Source organism: Podarcis bocagei (genome assembly GCF_964188305.1).
Source record: "Podarcis bocagei genome assembly, chromosome: 16".
In the NCBI taxonomy this organism is placed as follows: domain Eukaryota; kingdom Metazoa; phylum Chordata; class Lepidosauria; order Squamata; family Lacertidae; genus Podarcis; species Podarcis bocagei.
Window position 1 is genome coordinate 39,734,712 of NC_138142.1, and position 22,971 is coordinate 39,757,682.

Genomic DNA, 22,971 nt, shown 5'->3' on the forward strand with positions numbered 1-22,971 from the left:
ACTGACAACTGGGAAACACTTGCCTGCGAGCGCTCCAGTTGGAGAACAGCCTTTACCAAAGGTGTCATGGGCTTTGAAGACACTCGAACTCAGGACACAAGGGAGAAATGTGCAAAGAGGAAGGCACGCTTGGCAAATCCACACCGGAATCAACCCCTGCCCGGAAACCAATGTCCCCACTGTGGAAGGACGTGAGGGTCCAGAATTGGCCTCCACAGTCACTTACGGACTCATGGTTGAAACCGTGTTTATGGAAGACAATCTTACTCGGCTATGAGGGATCGCCAAAAAAGAAGGACCAGCTTTGCAAAGTCTGAGCCATTTATCCCTCCAATGCCCCCCCTTGCCTCTTGGCACCCTCTGGGTGATACCACCCACCCTCAGGAAGCACCACCTCTTGCTTTGGGAACCCTTGATTTAATGTATTTACATCCCGCCTTTCCCCCAGGTTGCGATCCATATTGTTGTTGTTTAGTCGTTTAGTCGTGTCCAACTCTTCGTGACCCCCTGGACCAGAGCACGCCAGGCACTCCTGTCTTCCACTGCCTCCCACAGTTTGGTCAAACTCATGCTGGTAGCTTCGAGAACACTGTCCCACCATCTCGTCCTCTGGCGTCCCCTTCTCCTTGTGCCCTCCATCTTTCCCAACATCAGGGTCTTTTCCAGGGAGTCTTCTCTTCTCATGAGGTGGCCAAAGTCTTGGAGCCTCAGCTTCAGGATCTGTCCTTCCAGTGAGCACTCAGGGCTGATTTCCTTCAGAATGGAGAGGTTGGATCTTCTTGCAGTCCATAATTCAAAAGCATCCATTCTTCTGCGATCAGCCTTCTTTATGGTCCAGCGCTCACTTCCATCCATCACGACTGGGAAAACCAGAGCTTGAACTATACGGACCTTTGTCGGCAAGGTGATGTCTCTGCTTTTTAAGATGCTGTCTTGGGATCCATATAGAAGCATATAATTATAGAGTTGGAAGGGACCTCTGAGCATCTGCAGGGCAGGAATATGCAGCTGTTCCGGAGAGGAATCGAACCCATGACCTTGATGTTACCAGCACCATGCTCTAACCATCATCATAAGGCAGCTTATGACATTTAACGGCAGCGTTATAAAATGCAAGGTGGCAAAAGCAAACTTGCTCAAAGCAGCCCCTAAAACACATCAGAGCACACTGAGCCCCTGCAATTCCCACTAGTGGCCAAAATTGTGGGGGAAAGTGTATTTTTGAGGTTTGATTGCCCATAACACCACTTTTTTGGGGAGCAATGCCATAAAATTATATATCAATGGAAAGATAATTTAATGGAGAATGTAATGCAACAATGTCCGTTCAATTATCTGTATTCTATCAAAAGTTATGGCCAATTAACCAGAAAAGGGAAGCACAAAGCTTGGAGAGCTTTTGTCTGAAACCTGTCAAGGGGCTAGGGCCACGCATGAGCCCCTGGTTGCATTTGGGGAAGGCTGAGGGCTACCCCCAAATGTATTCCCCTTTTCTGACTCTCGCAGGCTTGCGAAATGTCAGTCTGTCCCCAGTGGGGGAAGATAGTCACAACCAATGCCTAAGCAACCACTCACATTTTTTGTATTTTAATAAAGTTGTGGCCAAAAATGATGTCAAAAACCTTAAACAAAAAATCTGTGTAATGTGTGAGTTATTTGGGGTGACCTGGGGACCTCAACATGCAACTTGCTGAGGCAGATATGCAGTACCTTTCCTTCATTTGAATGTAGCCAATGCGCATGAGTGTTTGCCCAGACAGCAGCATCATCTGAACCTTCGTTTCCAAAGGCCTGTCTGAGCAGGAAGGCGTCAGCCTGGCGGCGGAAGGATAACAAAGAGGTAGCCAGTCTAGACTTTCCCGGGAAGGAATTCCACAGTCTGGGAGCTGCCACAGAAAAGGCCCTGTCTCTTGTCACCACCAACTGGGCCTCTGATGCTGATGAGACGAAGGGAACAGGAGCAGACCCTAGTAATATGCCTCCGCGTGTGAGGCCACTTCACAACCTCCCACCAGCCCTCGCAGCGCTGGCTTAAGCCAGGTAAACAAGGCGTTGGGTTTTGGGAAGGAATTGCAAGGCTCTGGCAGTCTGGTAACGGCTTGCCCAGCTTTGGGGAGGGGGGAGGGGGACTCTAGGACCCTATCAGACCCTCCTTCCAGAAGCTGGGCAAACACCTACTAAATAATAATAATAAATTTTGTTTATACCCTGCCCCCCCCCCAGCCAAGACCGGGCTCAGGGCGGCTAACACCAGGTATAAAAACAAATTAATTGAAAAACAAGATTAAAATACAACATTAAATATTTAAACGCAGCCTCATTTCAATGGAAAGCTTTTTGGGGATAAAAACATCCGGTCTTCACCAAGGCTAACTAAGGCTAAATCCACCTTTGCAAGGTAATCACCAGGGATCTTAACACCCCGGTTGGTTTGCCTAGGGAGAAGCAAACTTTCAGGTTATTTGCCTCTCCCAAACCTGCATGAAACGAGCTTAATTATTTACTCTCTCTTAATTTATTGCATATGTGTTGCATTTATTTGCAATGTACATAGTAGTCTCCATTTGATCCTTGCAACAAGCCTGCAGGAAAGGTTAGGACAAGAGTGAGCGACTGCCCCACAGGTCACTCAACCAGCTTCATGGCAGAGTGGGGGATTCGAACCCTGGTCTCCCAGGTCCCCCTCTAACCGCTACACCACGCTGATGCCATAGGGAAAGAAGGCGGCTAGGCAAAGACCTTCTGTGCATGCTCAGGAGCTTATTGTCGGACTACGCAGCCTGGCATTGCTTCCTTGGTGCTGGCTGCAACTCGGGGAGGGGGCCTCCTCGAACGTGGGGCTGTGGCAAACTTACCACTGGCAGCAAATGAATGTGTTTGAAATTCTGGAAAGCAAATCCAGACGAACTTGTTTCTCCTTACCTTCGTATGTCCAGTGGGATCCTGCAAAGGGAGAAGAGAAGTGGCGAGTCATTGTTGCTAAATCTTAGTATCGTCAGCAATAATCACCATGTGTAAGTTAGATAAAAGAAAGGACTTATTCACACAACACATAGTTAGACTCTGGAACTCCCTGCCACAGGAGGCAGTGAGGGCCAACAAAATGGGGGTCTTCAAAAGAAGATTGGTCAAATTCACGAGGAGAGGGCTATCAATGGCTACTAGGCATGCTGGCGATGCTCTGCGTCCACAGTGAGACGCAGCGATGCTTCTGAATACCAGGTGCTGGGAATTGCAGGAGGGGAGAAGGGTCTTGTACTCAGAACTCTGTTTTCCTCTATTGCCCTCCCCCCCCCCCAGCGATGCCCCATTGCAGGGCAAGAAGACACCAGCCCTCCCCTGCTGCTGTTCATCTGTATCTTATAATCTGAGGTAAAGGTAAAAGTAAAAGTAAAAGTAAAGGTAAAGGGACCCCTGACCATTAGGTCCAGTCGTGACTGACTCTGGGGTTGTGGCACTGATCTCGCTTTATTGGCCGAGGGAGCCGGCGTACAGCTTCCGGGTCATGTGGCCAGCAGGACTAAGCCACTTCTGGAGAACCAGAGCAGCGCACGGAAACGCCATTTAGCTTCCCGCCGGAGCGGCACCTATTTATCTACTTGCACCGGCGTGCTTTCAAACTGCTAGGTTGGCAGGAGAAGGGACCGAGCAACGGGAGCTCACCGCATCGCGGGATTCGAACCGCCGACCTTCTGATAGGCAAGTCCTAGGCTCTGTGGTTTAACCCACAGCGCCACCCGTGTCCCATAATCTGAGGTAGACTACATCTGATCCTGAGGTTTCATCTTGTCCTGTTAAGACACCTTTTGACAGCCGCAACTGCTATCTCACGCACATCCCCGTCATCTCTGACATAATCCCATGTGGCATTTTGAAAAGTTTATTGGCCAGTACCACAGCCTTGCCCTCAGAGAGGTTCTGCCCTTTCAAGCTGGCTCCTTTCATACGTTTTGTTTTTTTAAAAAGACGAAGGAGCTTTTACAAAAGGTCATTCCATCCCCAGGGAATGTTTGAGAGTCCGCTCAAACACCGAATCTAAAAAGCCCATCTCCAATTACACTTTGGGAAAGCCGGTGGATGCTTTTAAATTTATTTGTAGCCGAAATATACATATCTTTACGTATACATGAATGCATGTATGTAGAGAGAGGGATATGTTAAATCACACCTGGGACCTAAAAGTGGTGAGCAGTCAGCTGCAACAGAAGAAACCTGAGTCGAAGATGATAAGCGAATTGGAATTTCGTTCCATGCCTGAAAAGGAAGCCAGTCCCTTGCCAGGGATCTGATTTGCAGGAGAGTTTATCTCCGGCCGCTGCTAAATTTACCTCGGTCGCGTGAACTTGGAAAAAAGTGGGGGAGAAGGTCTTCCTTTCCCCCCCCCCCAATAGCTTGGAAGAAGTTAAGGCTACAAGACGGGAGATTTCTGCAAGAGGAAATTCCGACGAAAGAAGAATGGCAGACAAAATTAATGGACTACGCAGAATTAGATAAAATGACAGGAAGGATTCGAAACCTGCGGGACCAGAGATTCACAGAAGATTGGAAGAAATATACGAACTATTTGAAGAGCAACTGTAATCAACAAGTTACGCTAGCAGGACTACAAGAAGTTTTGTAAGGAGGGATATATGAAACATTGTAAAGTAGAGAAAGAATAGAGGTATTTGTTATGAGATTTGAATGTAATAGTGAAAGTAAGAAATGTAAATTAAGTGAATAGATTGGAAAATGGTCAGATGTGGTTGATGGGAGTCAAAAAAATTGTATAAGGTACAAAAGTATGTTTAATTATTGTTGGAAATGATGTGTTAAAAAGCTAATGAAATTTATATAACAAGAAAAAATAAATAAAAGGAGATTCCGATTCAATACTCAAAAGAAATTTCTGCCGGAAAGAGCCATTTGACAGTGGAACCGACTCCCTCAAGAAGCAGCAGGAACGTCCTACGTTTGAAGACTGGCAGATAAAGATGGTAGAATATGTGGAGATGGCAAAGCTGATGGGGAAGATCTGAAATCAGCGAGGCGAACTGTTTCAAAAGGACTGGAGCAAAGTTATATTCTATATGAAAGAAAAATGTAAACATTTGAAAACGTTTGTAGGTTTGAATTGAAATGCTTTGTAATGTGAAAATAAGGAACTGATTTACATATAAGGAGGTAATCTTTATAAAGAAGAAGTTTTAAGGTAAAAAAGTGGTATTAGAAACGCGAGAATTCGGTAAAAGATATGTGGAAGTCAGAAAGAGGAAGGGAAGGAAGTCGATGCTCTGTTTGAGCAATGCTTTATGTCATAGATTTGTGCAATGAGATGTAATTAAATATGAAAACTCAATAAAAAATATTTTTTTAAAAAATAGAAGTGGCGGACTCCCTCCCTCATTGGAGGTTTTTAAGCAGAGGCTGGAAGGCCAACTGTCATGGATGCTTTAGCTGAGATTCCTGCACTGCAGGGGGTTGGACTAGATGACCCCAGGTGTCCCAATTCTACAATTCTTTGATTCTATTTCTGTGACTTTGTATTCAAATCTTTTCTGTCACAGCATAAGAATGCCAACCGAACCATAGAACTATAGAGGTGGAACGTCATTCGTCCAACCCCCTGCAATGCAGGAATCGCAGCGGAAGAACCCTGACAGGCCTGTTTTAAAAACATTTGGCCTCCAACAGTGGAAGGAGGCTGTAGCCAATGCGGCCGGTGGCTACTCCAGCCAGAGCAAAGCAACCACAGCCAAGAAGAGCCTTGCGCCACCTGAAAGTTCGCACATTCGCATGCCTCAAACTCGCCTTGAATCCCCAGCTTTGCTGCCTTTGCTTTCCGCCTAAAACTGCCAAACTACCAGGAAATTTGAATCTATTAATCTAGGCCCAAATCAAGACAACAGGTTTTTTTCCTCCCACCTCTAACAGATGGACATTAACAGGATGGTTATGTTAGCGCCAATGTCCGCTGCTATAAATGGTCACTCTGCATACCTTGTGAGCATTTGAGCTTTATAGGGGATATATATATATATATATATATATATATATATATATATATATATATATATGTAGGTTTTGGTGTCTTCGGGTGTCTTCCCGTGTAAGAGTTGGGGTGTCTAGGCGACGTTTCGACGAGGTCTCACTCGTCATCTTCAGGCTGGTGCTTTCGGCTTCTTGTTACTAGAACAGAGCAGGATCTCAGTGTTTGAGTTCCTATAAATACTGTTGAGGGGGTGTGGTGTATAGCCTCCAACGTTCTGGGCAGAGAGGAAGTTCCCAGGTTATTGTGCCTTTTCTTCTTTTGTTCATTAATTACTTGAGGGATATCTTGGGTGATTACTTGAGTGATATTCTGAGTACCACTTAGGAGGGTCATTAGGTGTGGATTAGTTGCTAAAGCTTTCGTGTCTTGACCTCTTGACCTTGTGAAGAGTTTTTCTGAGAAGATGGCTGTACTGCACTTAGTTGTGCTCTGGCTTGGCTTCGTGTATAGGGGCGAGCTGTGGTTTTGTGCCCTGTGCCAGCCAGATCTGTGTAGGGATTGCAGGGGGGTGCAGCATCCTATATATATATATAGGCTACTTTTAAAATGAGGCTGCATTTTAAATTGCATTTTAACGTGTATTTTAAATTGGTCCCGTTCCCCCATTATGATTTTATTGGTGTTAGCCGCCCTGAGCCCAGCTCTGGCCGGGGAGGGTGGGGTATAAATAAAAATTTTATTTTTATTATCATCATCATCATCAACAACAACAGGCTGTGTTTTTTGGGGGGGTTATCTAGCCTCGCTATTTACATTTCCTCTCCCTCTCTCTACACCCACGTGCTATGTGTATAAATGCCCGCCAACATGATGAAGTCCACTCCTTTACTCCATAAGACCGTAAGAAGAGTCTCCTGGATCAGGCCAACGGCCCGTCTAATCCAGCGTCCTGTTCTCACACTGGCCAAATTACCCCCAAAGAACCTAAGAATCAAGATAGACTGCCTCTGGACCTGGAGGTTCCATAAGGACATCAAAAGAGCCAATGGCTTCCGTCGCACGTTCCTAAAAGACTTCAATGCAGGCACCAGGCTGAGTTTTGTCATGAGAACATAAAAAGAGCTGGAGGGGATAAGGGCAGTGGTCCATCTCTCCATCAGGCAAGGAAGCTCCCTGCGGCTGCTGAGTCAGTGTCTGGGACGCTGCCATGGGCTGGGCAGGGGCCGGGAAGCTGAGACTGGGTCTTGACAGACCAAGGGAGCTGGGAAGTTATTTTTTGAGGGATTTCTTGTGAAAATAAGAGCCTGCTGGATCCGGCCCGCCCAGTCCAGAACCCTGGTCTCACAGAGGCATGTGGGGAAACCAGCAAACAGGATAAAAGATCAATCTCTCCTCCTGAGGTTTCCAGAAACTGAGATTCAGAAGCATTGTTCCCTCACAGCAGTGGAGCAAGTTGATCGGGCGTCTGGGGTGGTGCGCGTGCCCTGCACCCAGAGGCAGGGCTAATAATAATAATAATAATAATAATAATAATAATAATAATAATAATAATAATAATAATTTATTATTTATATCCCGCCCACCTGGCTGGGTTTCCCCAGCCACCCTGGGAGGCTTCCAACAGAATATTAAAATACCGTAATACATCAAACATTAAAAGCCTCCCGAAACAGGGCTGCCTTCAGATGTCTTCTAAAAGTCTGGTAGTTGTTGTTCTCTTTGACATCTGGTGGGAGGGTGTTCCACAGGGAAGGCACCACTACTGAGAAGGCCCTCTGCCTGGTTCCCTGTAACTTGGCTTCTCACAGTGAGGGAACCGCCAGAAGGCCCTTGGTGCTGGACCTCAGTGTCCGAGCAGAACGATGGAGGTGGAGACGCTCCTTCAGGTATACTGGGCCGAGGCCGTTTAGGGCTTTAAAGGTTAACACCAACACTTTGAATTGTGCTTGGAAACGTACTGGGGGCAGCCGGAGCAGGATGTCCCATGATATGCCCTGCGGAGGACCTTAAGGTCCACAAATGACAACACTTTGGAGGTCCCAAGTCGCAAGGTGGTTAGATTGGTCTCAACTAGGGCCACGGCCTTTTCAGTACTGGCCCCCACTTGGTGGAACACTCAATCACAAGAGACCAGGGCCCTGTGGGACTTGACATCTTTCCGCAGGGCCTGCAAGACGGAGCTGTTCCACCAGGCCTTTGGCCAAGGCAAAGTTTGACCCCTTTTCTCCTTCTGTAATCCTCATAGAACTCTAGCCCAATGGTTGCCATTAATTTGATTCTGAATTGATTTTAGAATGAATTGATTTCAGAATGTATTTCAATTAATTGACTGTGATTTTATGTAAACTGTGCTGTTTTTACTGTTGTTAGCCGCTCTGAGCCTGGCTTTGGCTGGGGAGGGCGGGATATAGAAATTATTATTATTATTGGGCCAGCAGGCGCCCAAGTCACCGCTTCACTCCCAGGAGAGATGTGTGACTCAGGCACGCTGCAGGCCCCGCGGTGAGTGCCGGCCGCCATTTTGTCACCCCCCTCAGTGCTGACACCCGGGGCGGCCTGCTCCCCACTGCCCCCCTTCCTCCGCCCCTGCTCCCTCCGCCTGTGGCAGCTAAGCATTGCCGTCCTGGCTAGTAGCCATTGATCGGCTTCTCCTCCTCTGTGAATTTCCCAATCTGCTTTGGAAAGCATCGAAGTTGGTGGCCTGTGGCAGGGAGTTCCGTAGTTTCTTTCCATCTGCCCTGAACCTTCCAACATTCAGCTTCACTGAACGCCCAGAGTTCTAGTGTTAGGAAAGGAGGGGAAAACCTCTTTCTGTCCTGCCATAGCTCGGTTGGTAGAGCACGAGGCTCCTAATCTTAGAGTCACGGGTTCAAGTTCTGCGTCGGGCAAATGATTCCTGCCTCGCAGGGGGGTTGGACTAGATGACCCTCAGGATCCCACCCACCTCTACAGTTCTATGATTCGATTATTCTATCCGCTTTCACCATGGCAGGCCCAGTTTTGCAGACATCTGTCATGTCAAGAGAACAGGATGTTATGCTAGTTTTCTCCACAATAAAGCTGTTCGTTTCTCACCTGGAGGATGTCCGGCTAAGACCTCTGAGAAATGCAAACACGTGCAGAGCTTAAGCACACTTTCCATGCACCATTCATGCTTTAAGCCTCTGTGTCTGAGAACCCTATTTTTGCCCCAGAGGTTTCCCCGTGAAATCGTGCTCTTTGCCACTGAACCAGAGTAAACAGCTATCCACCCGAATTGCCGCTTGTTGTGCTGAAGCGGCGAAAAACAGTGCTTGGATCTGTGCAAAATGGATATGCCTTTGAAGATGGTTTAAAGAAAAATATCTCCCTCTCGCTCTCAATCTCCTCTTGACCACAACCCTCTCACATTTCGGACAGGTCTGTCCAGTTAGGACTGGGGGGAAATCCCTTCCTGTAAAGCCAGCGGTTCTCAACCTGTGGGTCCCCAGATGTTTGTTGGACTACAACTCCCATCATCCCTGACCACTGGTTATGCTGGCTAGGCATGATGGGAGTTGTAGTCCAACAACATCTGGGGACCCACAGGTTGAGAAACACTGAGGAACCCTGGAGGGATGCTGGAGAGATGTAGACAAGACTGAGTGAAAAGGACCCAAGGGCCGACGTGGCGAGAAGCATCTCCTTCTCTTCCTCTTTAAATCAGCCGTCTGTTCGCTAGCACCTTGCTTTCTCTCCTGCGCAATAGTCCAGTGAGAGAGCCCCAAGCGGGAGGTTCCAGGTTTGATCCCCAGCATCTAAGCCTGAAACCCTGCAAAGCCTCTGCTGGCCCGTGCAGGTAATATTGAGCTAGGTAGAGTAAGGGTCTCTTGGTTCAAGGCAGCTTCTGATATTCCTGTGTACCAGCAGCATTTTGCAGGCCTCGAAAGCCTTTATTTTCTGACCACGGCTCTTCTGCGTGGAAGCATATTTCTTCCGAATACGTTATCTGCTCTGCTTCGTCAGAGCTCTGCTTTGGCGTTTTCTTTCTTTTTATTTCACAGTATTCGATACGATCATCTTTATTGTCATTGTCCCATACAGAACAACGAAATTGAAAAAATCTACATCAGACATTCAAAAACCAACAAGCCTGCTATCCCAGCTATCCCAGCCTGGTTAGCCCCCTAAAAACTCCGATACCCCATTTTAAAATACAATATACTCCCATAGAGACTACCTTAAAGGTAAAGGGACCCCTGACCATTAGGTCCAGTCGCAGACTACTCTGGGACTGCGGTGCTCATCTCGCTTTATTGGCCAAGGGAGCCGGCGTACAGCTTCCGGGTCAGTGGCCAGCAGGACTAAGCCGCTTCTGGCGAACCAGAACAGTGCATGGAAATGCCGTTTACCTTCCTGCCGGAGTGGTACCTATTTATCTACTTGCACTTCGTGCTTTCGAACTGCTAGGTTGGCAGGAGCAGGGACCGAGCAATGGGAGCTCACCCCGTCGCGGGGATTTGAACCGCCGACCTTCTGATCAGCGAGTCCTAGGCTCTGTGGTTTAACCCACAGCGCCACCCGCATCCCTATAAGAGACTCCTTACACTGCGTTTAAAACCAAAATCGCATTTGGATTATTCTCCCCTATTTCCTCCTAATGTATTAGTATTAGTATTAGTATTAGTATTAGTATTAGTATTAGTATTAGTATTAGTATTAGTATTAGTATTAGTATTATTCTCGGCATCATCATCATCATCACCTGGGTGCAAAGGTGTGGACAATTCCAAATAAACAAACCACTCCCTGTTCTTTTAGGTAGAGTGTGGGATGTCCACTCCTCAGATTTTGAGTCATTATCCTCTCTTGACTCCTTGAGAGTTTTGCCTAGGAGGCTGGAAGGCAGGGACGTGTTGTTGTTGTTGTTGTTGTTGTTGTTGTTGTTTGTTGTCACACACCTCTTTGCCCTGCCCTTTCACACCTGAGATAGACATTTACAGGATCCACCCTAGTCCTTCAACTGCTTTCAATACAGTGGTACCTCGGAAGTCGAATGGAATCCGTTCCGGAAGTCCGTTCTACTTCTAAAACGTTTGGAAACCAAGGTGCAGCTTCCGATTGGCTGCAGGAAGCTCCTACAGCCAATCGGAAGCTGCAGAACCCTTATTGGACATTTGGCTTCCGAAAATAGTTCACAAACTGGAACACTCACTTCCAGGTTTACGGCATCCGGGAGCCAAAACGTTCGACTCGCAAGGCGTTTGGGATCCAAAATATGACTGTATTGAATTTTAAATTGCTGTAACCTGCCCTGCAGTCTGGTGGAGAAGGGTAAGCAAGAAATCATGATAATGGTGATGATGATATTAATATTAATAATAATAATAATAATATCAACAAAAACTGAAATAACTAATATTGATGAATTGTTAATAATATCTTACAATCACTAGTAATTAATAATCATTTACTATTAATGATAATAAAAACAGATAATAATAACTAGTAATATTTATTATTACTGTTTGTAAGAGCAATAACGTTTCATAGCGGTTGCAGATCAGAATGGATGGGTCTGTCAGTTCCTCCTTTCCCCAGTCCTAAGTTCAGTTCGCCACACGCTTGCGTGTGCCCACATTAGTTTTGTTTCTTAAGCCCTCTCGAAAATTCACCAGCGTTTTTGTGCATATTTTTTGCACGCAAAAAAAAAAATCAGCACACTTTTTGACACACAATTTCTGCTGACATGCTTTTGTAGACTCCTCTGCACTTTGTGGACACTTCCCCCGCCCCCCCCCCAAAAAAGTACACATTTTTTCACTTTTTTGGGTTGGCTGGTTTGTTGTACAGCTGCATTGCAAAATTCAGAGAAGGGCAATGTCAAACGATAGTTGTGTTCCTGTACTGTCATGGGACGCGTCATGCGGGAAGCAAAGACCAAATTCTTCCCCTGTGCCAAGTTAGGAATAGCAAAGTATATGTCCTTCTATATGACATTTGTTAGCTCTGGTCTAAATGAATTATTATTATTATTATTATTATTATTATTATTATTATTATGACTTACATTTGTATTCCACCTCTCCTTCAAAGGAGCTCACTGTGGCTTACATATTTCTCTATTTTATCCTGCCCTGTGGAACGCCCTCCCACCAGATGTCAAAGAGAAAAATAGCTACCAAACTTTTAGAAGACATCTAAAGGCAGCCCTGTTTAGGGAAGCTTTTAATGTTTAATAGGTTATTGTATTTTAGTGTTTTGTTGGAAGCTGCCCAGAGTGGCTGGGGAAACCCAGCCAGATGGGTGGGGTATAAATAATAAATTATTGTTATTGTTGTTGTTGTTGTTGTTGTTGTTATTTGCACAACTGCGAGGGAGGTTGAGCTGAGAGAGGCAGTGTCTGCCCAAGCAAACACCCAGTAGCCTACTGGGGCTTCGAACCCTGGTCTCCCCCAGGTCCTAGTCTTCATTTAATTCCCACAACCCTGCGAGATTGGTTAGGCTGAGGTCACTCAGTGAGCTCCAGGGCCAAGTGGAGATTCGAACTCTGCTCTCCCGGGTCCTAGCCCAACACTCTAACCACTAAGCCACACTGGCTCTGGAACAGGAGCAAAGTCTTTGCAGATGCCCTTCAGGGGCACGTCTGCAGCAGAGGAAGTAGCCGTCCGATTCCGTCCGAACGCTGATTACTTGGGGGTTTGTCTGTTTGTGCAAAAAGAGTCGGGGCTACTCTGTTTATTTGGGGGAGAATCATGCTCTAGCCACCCACAAACGGTTGACAACAGGGGCTCAACTGCACCTCGTCCCAACGGAGGGGAAATCCACCCGGCGGCGAAAGAGCAGAAATTATCAAGGTGAAGACTTACCGCCGCTCCCAGTCCAAGCTTGGGGCAAAACTTGCAGGAAGAGAACAGCAAGGAGCATCTTGGAATGGCAGAAGACAGGTGGATGAGGATTTTTTTTTTAAAATAGATGGATGTTCTCTGGTCCAAATAATAATAATTGCCTTTTTATGCTTCCTTCCACTGTGGCTTCTCAGTCTGCGCAAAGGTATACTCAGTTCCCCGAAACAGAATGGGTTCAGATGGATGTCCAGGTCACCACGAATGAGATCTGCCTTCCTTTGCCTTTTTACCTTGTCCTCTCCCAGGGAGTCATCGGAGCCACTTTGCCAACCACAAAAAAACTGGACTTTTTTAATTTTGTTTTTAAGGTAGCTCTGAGCGACAGAGGGAGTTTGCCCGGCGCCCGAGGTCCCTGCTCCTTAAATACGTCGTCCACAGAAGTCTGTGGAGTCCCAACGGTGTTTGGACAAGGCGAGAGAGAGAGAGAGAAAGGGGACGAGGGAAGGGGGGGCTGGAATTTGGCCGCTGTTCAGGCCTGTGCCAGCCAAGTCCCTCTGCAAGAGGCCGGCCGCTTTGATCCGCTGGTGCTAACAGAGGAGACGGGCTGGAGTGGGGGACGTGGGAAAGGGACGGTTCTGGCGGTGATTATAAAATGGCAAAAGAGGGTCTGAGGCCAGGGACTCGTTTGCCTGCACCAGGAGCCTGTTAGGATGCCTCTGATGTAACAATGAAGGCAAGGGTTCCACTGAGCATACACAGAATGCCCTGGAGTGCAAAGGTTCCAGTTGTCACCGTCTCCCTTGTCCCTGAGATATGGGGCACCCTCTATTGAAAAGGTCAGTGCCCTACAGATCCCTGACTCTGTGTCTCAGCCGTCTGAGTTAAAGGGGCAGAGTCACTCCGCCTAGAGGAAATTGGCCAGTTACTATCTGCCACGTGGCATTACGGTCGAGGGTTCGAGGGTCGGGGTTTGGCAGTGGTAGGGAGCAACTGGTTTGCATGCAGAAAGCCCAAGCCTGATAGAGCCCAGGGTCTGATTTGGTGAAAACCATCTTCCTACCTTCTTCTCAAGGGACGCAGGTGGCGCTGTGGGTTAAACCACAGAGCCTAGGACTTGCCGATCAGAAGGTCGGCGGTTCAAATCCCCGCGACGGGGTGAGCTCCCGTTGCTCAGTCCCTGCTCCTGCCAACCTAGCAGTTCGAAAGCACGTCAAAGTGCAAGTAGATAAATAGGTACCACTCCGGTGGGAAGGTAAACGGCGTTTCCATGCGCTGCTCTGGTTCGCCAGAAGCGGCTTAGTCCTGCTGGCCACATGATCCGGAAGCTGTACGCCGGCTCCCTCGGCCAATAAAGCGAGATGAATGCCACAACCCCAGAGTCGGTCACAACTAGACCTAGTGGTCAGGGGTCCCTTTACCTTTTTACCTTCTTCTCAAATCAAAACCATGAGGACTAGACTCTTACTTTTGCAGGAAGATGTCGAGAGAGCACCTGCCCTGCATGCAGAAGGGGCCAGGTTCAATCGCCAGTGGCTTTTCCCGGTAGGGCAGGGAAGGTCTCCTGCCCAAAAGCCTGGAGAGCCTCTGCTGCCAGTGAGTGCTGGTAATGCTAGATGCTAGATGGAACAATTGGTCCCGGACACGTTGTTGTCAGCCAACAGCTTCCTGCATTCTTACACAACGCAGAACTAAAACCTGGACTCTGGCAAAGTGGCGTCTAGTCCACAAAAGCTTATGGAGGCTCAAATGTGCTTTCTTTTTTCTTTTAAGGCATCTGTTGTACCACGAGGCTCTCCCTCGATTTGGCTCTCCGGAGGCCTGGAAGGCAGCAAAGATGACCAAAGAAGAACGCAATGTGGAGTCCAGCCAAAAACAGAGGCTGTGGGAGACTTCTCAAAGCTGTTTGTCAGCCTCGGCAATGTGTCCAGGACGGATGTCAGCCCCTTCTGGACCTCTGCGAGGAGCATCAGTCTTCAAAACGAATATCTGATGGGAGCGTAAGGAGGATTAAGGTGGCTAGCATTGCACTCCGACACAGATGCTTTTATTTATTTTCAACTTTAACTGCTTTCGCAGTTGGGGTTGCAAATATCGGCGTTTGCAAACCACCCGAAATACTTAGCTACATGGGTGGTAAACAAACAAGCAAACAAACGTGCTCCTTCGTGGGGCCAAACTGTGGAACTCCCTGCTGCAGGAAATCATCAAATTAGATGGCTTTAAAAAGGGGAATCGGAGAAATTTGGAGAGGGTAAGGCAATCAGTGGCTGCTTACCTTGAGAGGGATTTACTCTTCCCAAGTAAGCATGCACAAGATTGCAACCCTTAAGCGTTTTTAAATTCCACTGATTTCAGTGTTGATTCCTAAAGAAATCTTCCCATTCCTTTGAAGGCTTCCAGACTGGCGTCTATTTATGAGGTGGGGGGCTTCCCATTCGTGAAAGTGTATTTGTAGCAATCACGTGCCGCCTTGCTTGCATCGAAACTCCAGCCTCCCCACCCCCACCCCCTTTGCATTTAATCTGGGTTTTACCTTTTCTGGGAGCAATCCAGTAATCCCTTTCCGGAAGGCCAATGCTACCCTCATGATCAGAGGCAGCCTTGCCTTGAATATTAGTTGTGAGTTAGCAATAGCAGGAGAGGGCAGTTCGACACCTCGCCCTTCTTGTGGGCTTCATAAGAATGAAAGGACTCCCCTGCGGCTGGTTCAGGGCAAAGGGGTGTGGGAGATTGCAGTTAAACATAATTTGCAAGCATAGAGCTAGTTAAGGCACGAAAGGGTTAAGACCACAGAGCTGCATTGCTAGACTCAGTTAGGTCACACACCCCTCGTCTCCAGTGAGGGAGGAAGTGAATCTTCTTTCCTTATTCTTCTTTGTGCCATGTAACATACCAGGAAGGACATGTCTGATCTTGAAACTATCTTTCTGTATTTTGTACCCTAGAGTATTCTACCTGTGTTCTCCTTGCTGCCATGTGGAATGATACATGAACCAGACCTTTGGATTTTGCAAGTAAAACTTTTAAACTTACTTAAGAGTGTGGTCGGTTCATTGCGATGAGGGAAGCACGTAAGCAAGCTAATTGGGGTATATAAAAGCATCTAACAGCCTATTATTACCCTGCCTGGCATTATGATTGTTTTAAAATCTGCAGGGGGCTCTCTCCCACAGGAGATTGTGCTAAGACCAATCTAGGTGTCCAACCAATTCTTTTATTAATTACAGTCATACCTCGGGTTACAGTTGCTTCAGGTTGCGTTTTATCAGGTTGCAAACCTGCCGAAACCTGGAAGTACTGGAATGGGTTACTTCCGGGTTTCAGCGGTCACACATGCGCAGAAGCACTAAATTGCGCTTTGTGCATGTGCAGAAGCACCGAATCGCAACCCACACATGCGCAGACACGGGTTGCGAACGCTGCAGGTTGCGAACGTGCATCCTGCATGGATCACATTCACAACCTGAGCATCCACTGTACTCCATACGGGTGAGCTAAATATATTTACCTCCATCGGGGGCGCACCTGATAATAATAATAATAATAATAATAATAATAATAATAATAATAATAATAATAATAATAATAATTTATTTGTACCCTGCCCATCTGGCTGGGTTTCCCACAGAGCTCTGGGCGGCTTCCACAGAGACCAAAAATACACTAAGATGTCACACATTAAAAGCTTCCCTGAACAGGGCTGCCTTAAGATGTCTTCTGAATGTCAGGTAGTTGTTTATCGCTTTGACATCTGATGGGAGGGCATTCCACAGGGTGGGCGCCACTACCGAGAAGGCCCTCTGCCTGGTTCCCTGTAGCTTGGCTTCTCGCAATGAGGGAACCACCAGAAGGCCCTCAACGCTGGACCTCAGCGTCCGGGCAGAACGATGGGGGTGGAGACGCTCCTTCAGGTATACTGGGCTGAGGCTGTTTAGGGCTTTCAAGGTCAGCACCAACACTTTGAATTGTGCTCAGAAATGTACTGGGAGCCAATGTAGGTCTTTCAAGACCAGTGTTATGTGGTCTCGGCGGCCGCCCCCAATCACCAGTCTAGCTGCCGCATTCTGGATTAGTTGTAGTTTCTGGGTCACCTTCAAAGGCAGCCCCATGTAGAGCGCATTGCAGTAGTCCAAGCGGGAGATAACTAGAGCATGCACCTAGTTCAGGATCCTCTTCTCACAGTGACCAACCTGTGGGAAACTCTTGAGCAAGATTTCAGCACAAAAGCGGCACTCTCCACCAACTGGGATTCAAAAGCATTTCCTGCTTTCTTGCAGAACAAGGCCTCCGTGACTGATAGCCATCGACAGTCCTTTCCGCACACAGAGAGATTCACACAGAGACGCACAAGGTGAGGTGGCAGATTCACCAGCGCTCTCAAAAATAAATGCGTGGACCTCCTGAGGTGTAGGAATCAGGCCAGGCTCTGCTGCCCATGAGGCATTTTGGCATGGCCACGGCGGCTGGATCCTGGACACGTCATGTTGTAACATTAGCCGTGGCCTCTTCAGGATTTGAACTGTACCCTTGTCAAGTCAGCTCCCTGACAGACCAAACATTGCGGGCCGGAGTCCTGCTCTATTCATAGGCCTGCTCTTCGCCGCCGCAAACGGAGTCACGGTCACAGTGCCCTGATTTCTACACCGCAAGCAGTTTGCTTACCTTCCGTTAGGTTTTACCTGCATCCTGCTACCGCCTCGCCTTTCAACAATGCGATGTCAATATAAACTCTTTATACAATCTATACAGGACATTGAACAATATGAAATATATGAAATAGGCACTCTCTGCAAAACCAAATACAGTGGTACCTTGGGTTAAGTACTTAATTGTTCCAGAGGTCCGTTCTTAACCTGAAACTGTTCTTAACCTGAAGCACCACTTTAGCTAATGGGGCCTCCTGCTGCTGCCGCGCCGCCAGAGCACGATTTCTGTTCTTATCCTGAAGCAAAGTTCTTAACCTGGAGCACTATTTCTGGGTTAGCGGAGTCTGTAACCTGAAGTGTATGTAACCTAAAGCGTATGTAACACGAGGTACCACTGTAAACAGAAATCTTCTAAATCTTTGAAAGTCACAAAATGTGCACTCTTGATGGATTCTCTTGAAAACCTAGAACCAAATGAACAGGTGTCTTATAGGTCTCTGAAAGTCTGTGTGGGCTATGCAGAAGCAATGGGTCAGATTCTTATCTGGTGAAAACAAGCCGTAAAGCTTTGTTTTATGACGTCCAATGCTGCCAAAGTGGTCTGCAAGGAGACGTTGTGAACAGTGATTCTGGATATCCCCCCTGTTTCGTGGAATTCTTCTTCAGCACAGCAGAAGGAATACAGAAATGCCTCATAGCAATTGCTGTTCTACAGTTCCATTCACCATATAGCTGGGTTTATGAAGCATTTCTGTAGGTTCTAGGTTTTAAAGAGTGCATATTTTGTGACTTTCAGAAATTTAGAAGATTTCTGTTTATTTGGTTTTGCAGAGAGGGCATATTTCACATATTTCATATTGTTCAATGTTCAGTATAGATTGTATAAAGAGTTTATATTGACATCACATTGTTGAACTTGCTCATCGTGTTGCCATTGAATATTACTGATATTTGTTTGCAACATAGGGGTTTGATTGTTTGGTTACCACCTCCCCTTTGCCGGAATGGCAGGGAGGAGAGAGCTTTAGTGGGACGAGAGCCAGTGTGGTGTAGTGTGTTCGAGTGCCGGGCTAGGACCTGGGAGAGATCAGGGTTCGAGTGCTGCCACTTGGCCTTGAAGCTCTCCCTGGGTGTGGCCTTGGGGTTTCCTCTCAGCCTGACCTACCTCACAGGGTAGTTGTGGCGACCAGGGAAAGGAGAGAACCACGTTTGCCCCCTGGAATTCTTCAGAGAAAAATGTGGGGTTTGAATGCAGTTAACAACCACCTTTCGGCTGCGTCTAGGCGCGGGCAAATCTGTCAATTCCATTTTCTCTCAAAATCTCTCTTTTTAATTATTGACTTCAATTCTCCACATGACCAAATTAGTTTGCGATTTTATTAATCGTTAAAAATCAGTCATTATTATTCAAAATCATGAAAATTTATTAGCATTTCAGTACCAATGCCTGCACACACAAACACATGCTTGCAATTTTACCAACTTTGCAGTTTTGCAAAGCAATGCTGCCTAATATTGTTCAGTTCCTGTATGTCGCTTTCCCTAAAAATTGCATTTTAGGTGCACTCAAACCTAGCCTGCATTGTTCATATTGAACAGGGCTTTTTTCTCTTTTTAACCAGTCAGTATTTAATGAATGTTTTTAGGGGTGCCTTTCTTAAAATTTGTAACACGTGGGACTCAGCTCACCCACCTAGAAATATACTTTGACCTTCCTGTTCCTCCATCCCCATCTCCCACCCCGAAAAAAAATATTCTGGTGCTGCCCCTGTCTCCATTCCCTTCCCCTGCTTTCTCCCCATGTCAATTTCTAAATTGTAATTTCCTTGGGGCAGAGACCTCTCTCCCCTCCAAATGTCACACCAACTCATAGGAGTGGGGATTAAAAGTATCAGAAATAACAGGAGAGGGAAAGTTGTCACCCTTTGCCCTAAAAAGCTCCCAGTAGTTATTCGCCTAGCTATGATCCCTCTCTCTGGTGAGGGATCTTTTTGTGTACACCTCCTTATCTGATGAAGTGGAGCCAGAGGCCTTTGAGGCGTTGAAACTCAGCACCGGCCCTGCACACCATCTACCTCTTTCCGAGTGACGGAAAAAGAAGTTCACCATGAGCAGGAAAAATAAGCAGGTCCAGAAACGGCAAAGACGAGCTCGGCACTCATACGTAAAAGATAATTTGAACAGTAGAAGAGTGGCAGCAGAAGGTTATGGAATACGCAGAAATAGCCAAACTAACGGGGGAAATTCGACAACAGGGCGACGAAACGTTTCAAAAAGAATGGGGAAAATTTATGTCATATATAGGAAAGACAAGGTGAAATAGTGAAACCAGTAGAAATAAATCTCATAATGGGAAAATACAAAGAATATGACTAGAAAATAATAAAATGTATAATCTGACCACTGTAACTAACAGTATTTGTAAATGAATATAGACAGACAACAAGAAACGTATATATAGAAATATTTATTTGTTTACAGACATTTTGTGGAAGAAGAAGAACAATATACAAAATGGATAAAGGCAATGCGAAAAATTTAGAGACGATATAAAAAAGCCAGAAGGAAGGAAGGAGGGAAGTCAGCTCCTAGGAGCAAGTATAAATGTAAAATGTAATGTCATATGTGTGTGTATACAGTGGTACCTCGGGTTAAGTACTTAATTTGTTTTGGAGGTCTGTTCTTAACCTGAAGCACCACTTTAGCTAATGGGACCTCCTGCTGCCGCCGCGGCACCAGAGCATGATTTCTGTTCTCATCCTGAAGCAAAGTTCTTAACCCGAGGTAATATTTCTGGGTTAGCGGAGTCTGTAACCTGAAGCGTATGTAACCTGAAGCATATGTAACCTGAAGCATATGCAACCCGAGGTACCATTGTAGTATGTAATTAAGGTACACGGGTGGTGCTGTGGGTTAAACCACAGAGCCTAGGACTTGCCAATCAGAAGGGTTTTTTTATATATTTGAACATGGCTATCATATCACCCCTTAACCTCCTCTTCTCCAGGCTAAACATGCCCAGCTCCCTTAGCCGTTCCTCATAAGGCATCGTTTCCAGGCCTTGGACCATTTTGGTTGCCCTCCTCTGGACACAGTACTCCAGGTGAGGTCTGACCAGAGCAGAATACAGTGGCACTATTACTTCCCTTGATCTAGATGCTATACTCCTATTGATGAGGCCCAGAATTGCATTGGCTTTTTTAGCTGCCGCGTCACACTGTTGGCTCATGTCAAGTTTGTGGTCAACCAAGGTTGGCGGTTCGAATCCCCGCAACGGGGTGAGCGCCCCTTGCTCGGTCCCTGCTCCTGCCAACCTAGCAATTTGAAAGCACAAAAGTGCAAGTAGATAAATAGGTACCGCTCCAGCGGGAAGGTAAACGGCGTTTTCGTGCGCTGCTCTGGTTCGCCAGAAGCGGCTTAGTCATGCTGGCCACATGACCCGGAAGCTGTACGCCGGCTCCCTCGGCCAGTAAAGCGAGATGAGCGCCGCAACCCCAAAGTCAGTCACGACTGGACCTCATGGTCAGGGGTCCCTTTACCTTTACCTTTATAGTATGTAATTAAAAAACAAATAAAGATTATCCTGGGGGGGATAAATAAAATAAAATAAAATCCCTTGCAGGCAAAACACAGCTGGTTTCTGACACTGGTGGTTTCCGAATGCATTTTGAGGCTGTGTGCTTTCCAGTGTGCGCGTGACGCCGGTCCAAAATGTAGCGGCCGGAATTCTGACCGGGGTCTGTGGCAGACTTTGGGTTCTCAAATTTCAGCAGCACCCGGTGCAACGCTAAAATCCGGCACCCCTTGCCTCTTGCGCTCCATTCCACTGCATTGTTGTAGCTAATTCAGCGGCACTGGCATAAAACCGCCTCGGCTGGGGTACCCTGTTCAGGTCTTGTGCAAGCCCCCCTTTAAAACAGCTGCACTGGTTGCCAGTTTGTTTCCAGGCTCAATTCAAGGTGCTCCCAGTGCCAGATTTATGTATAACCTAAACAAGCTGTAGCTTAAGACCCCACTCTCTTGGGGGCCCCAAAAAAAAAAATTTAAAAGGGAAAAAAAAACCCTGGATGTACAATTCCAAAATACAAGATAGAAAACAAATAAAATAAAACCTACATACAGCAACAGTGCTTCGTTACATATTTTGTTATGTGCAAATGGCTTTAGATACCGATTAGGTCCATAAATTACCATATACCATATATTCAACACGAAAAACAGCAACAGTTTGTGGTTGACAAAGGACAGCTGGACATATAAAGGGCCTCATCACCTTCAGTAGCCTAGGGCCTCATTCTAATAATAATAGTAGTAGTAGTAGTAGTAATACTACTACTACTACTAATAATAATATATTTATGCCCCGCCCATCTGGCTGGGTTTCCCCAGCCACACACGCTCATTCATTTCATCGAGCCTACTCTACTCTATGCGGGTGGCGCTGTGGTCTAAACCACAGAGCCTAGGGCTTGCCAATCAGAAGTTCAAATCCCCGCGACGAGGTGAGCTCCCATTGCTCGGTCCCTGCTCCTGCCAACCTAGCAGTTCGAAAGCCCGTCAAAGTGCAAGTAGATAAATAGGTACCTCTCCGGAGGGAAGGTAAACGGCGTTTCCGTGCGCTGCTCTGGTTCGCCAGAAGCGGCTTAGTCATGCTGGCCACATGACCCGGAAGCTGTACGCCGGCTCCCTCGGCCAATAAAGCAAGATGAGCGCCGCAACCCCAGAGTCGTCCGTGACTAGACCTGATGGTCAGGGGTCCCTTTACCTTTACTCTGATTAAAACACAGTTTGGATAGCACCACTCACTGATCTGGCTGATAGGAGTCACACATTGCTTTGCTATTGAAAACTGTGCATTACATTCTGAGATCGCATTGGTTTACACTGCCCTCTGGTGGCTCAGATAACAACATGCAGAAGCAACATGTGGCGAGTTTAGGGACAGGGACACTCGCATCAGCGATCAAAACTGAGACCACCTGTTTGCAGTCCAGGTGCTCAATCACTGAGCTATGGCCCTTCCCCTTAAAATAAAGCAGGATTCTAGTCCTCATGGCTGGTTTTTAATTGGGGCAATTGGCCCAATTGCTTAGTATTAAGGTCCGTATAGTTCAAGCTATGGTTTTCCCAGTAGTGATGTATGGAAGTGAGAGCTGGACCATAAAGAAGGCTGATCGCTGAAGAATTGATGCTTTTGAATTATGGTGCTGGAGGAGACTCTTGAGAGTCCCATAGACTGCAAGAAGATCAAACCCATCCATTCTGAAGGAAATCAGCCCTGAGTGCTCACTGGAAGGACAGATCCTGAAGCTGAGGCTCCAAGACTTTGGCCACCTCATGAGAAGAGAAGACTCCCTGGAGAAGACCCTGATGTTGGGAAAGATGGAGGGCACAAGGAGAAGGGGACAACAGAGGACGAGATGGTGGGACAGTGTTCTCGAAGCGACCAGCATGAGTTTGACCAAACTGCGGGAGGCATTGGAAAACAGGAGTGCCTGGCGTGCTCTGGTCCATGGGGTCATGAAGAGTCATACACGATTAAACGACT

The 22,971-nt window shown here is 46.9% G+C and overlaps 1 protein-coding gene and 1 long non-coding RNA gene across 3 annotated transcripts in view; one reads left to right on the forward strand and one right to left on the reverse strand.

Moving 5' to 3' along the window:
- CA14 (carbonic anhydrase 14) overlaps positions 1–13,214 on the reverse strand; it is a 34,352-nt gene extending 21,138 nt beyond the window's left edge. The window contains exons 1-2 of one of the 2 annotated variants that reach the window (XM_081173769.1): positions 12,799–13,214; positions 2,923–2,943 (exon numbers count right to left, since the gene is read on the reverse strand). In XM_081173769.1, the coding sequence (XP_081029895.1) occupies positions 2,923–2,943; positions 12,799–12,856 (79 nt within the window). In that variant the 5' untranslated portion in view covers positions 12,857–13,214. The remainder of the gene's footprint in view (positions 1–2,922; positions 2,944–12,798) is intronic. The other variant, XM_081173770.1, reaches the window with a different exon arrangement.
- Positions 13,215–13,399: 185 nt separating this feature from the next.
- On the forward strand, positions 13,400–15,809 carry LOC308575339. The gene is made up of 2 exons (XR_014002786.1): positions 13,400–13,613; positions 14,548–15,809. It is a non-coding gene; the product is annotated as an uncharacterized lncRNA (long non-coding RNA).
- The last annotated feature ends 7,162 nt before the right edge of the window (positions 15,810–22,971 follow it).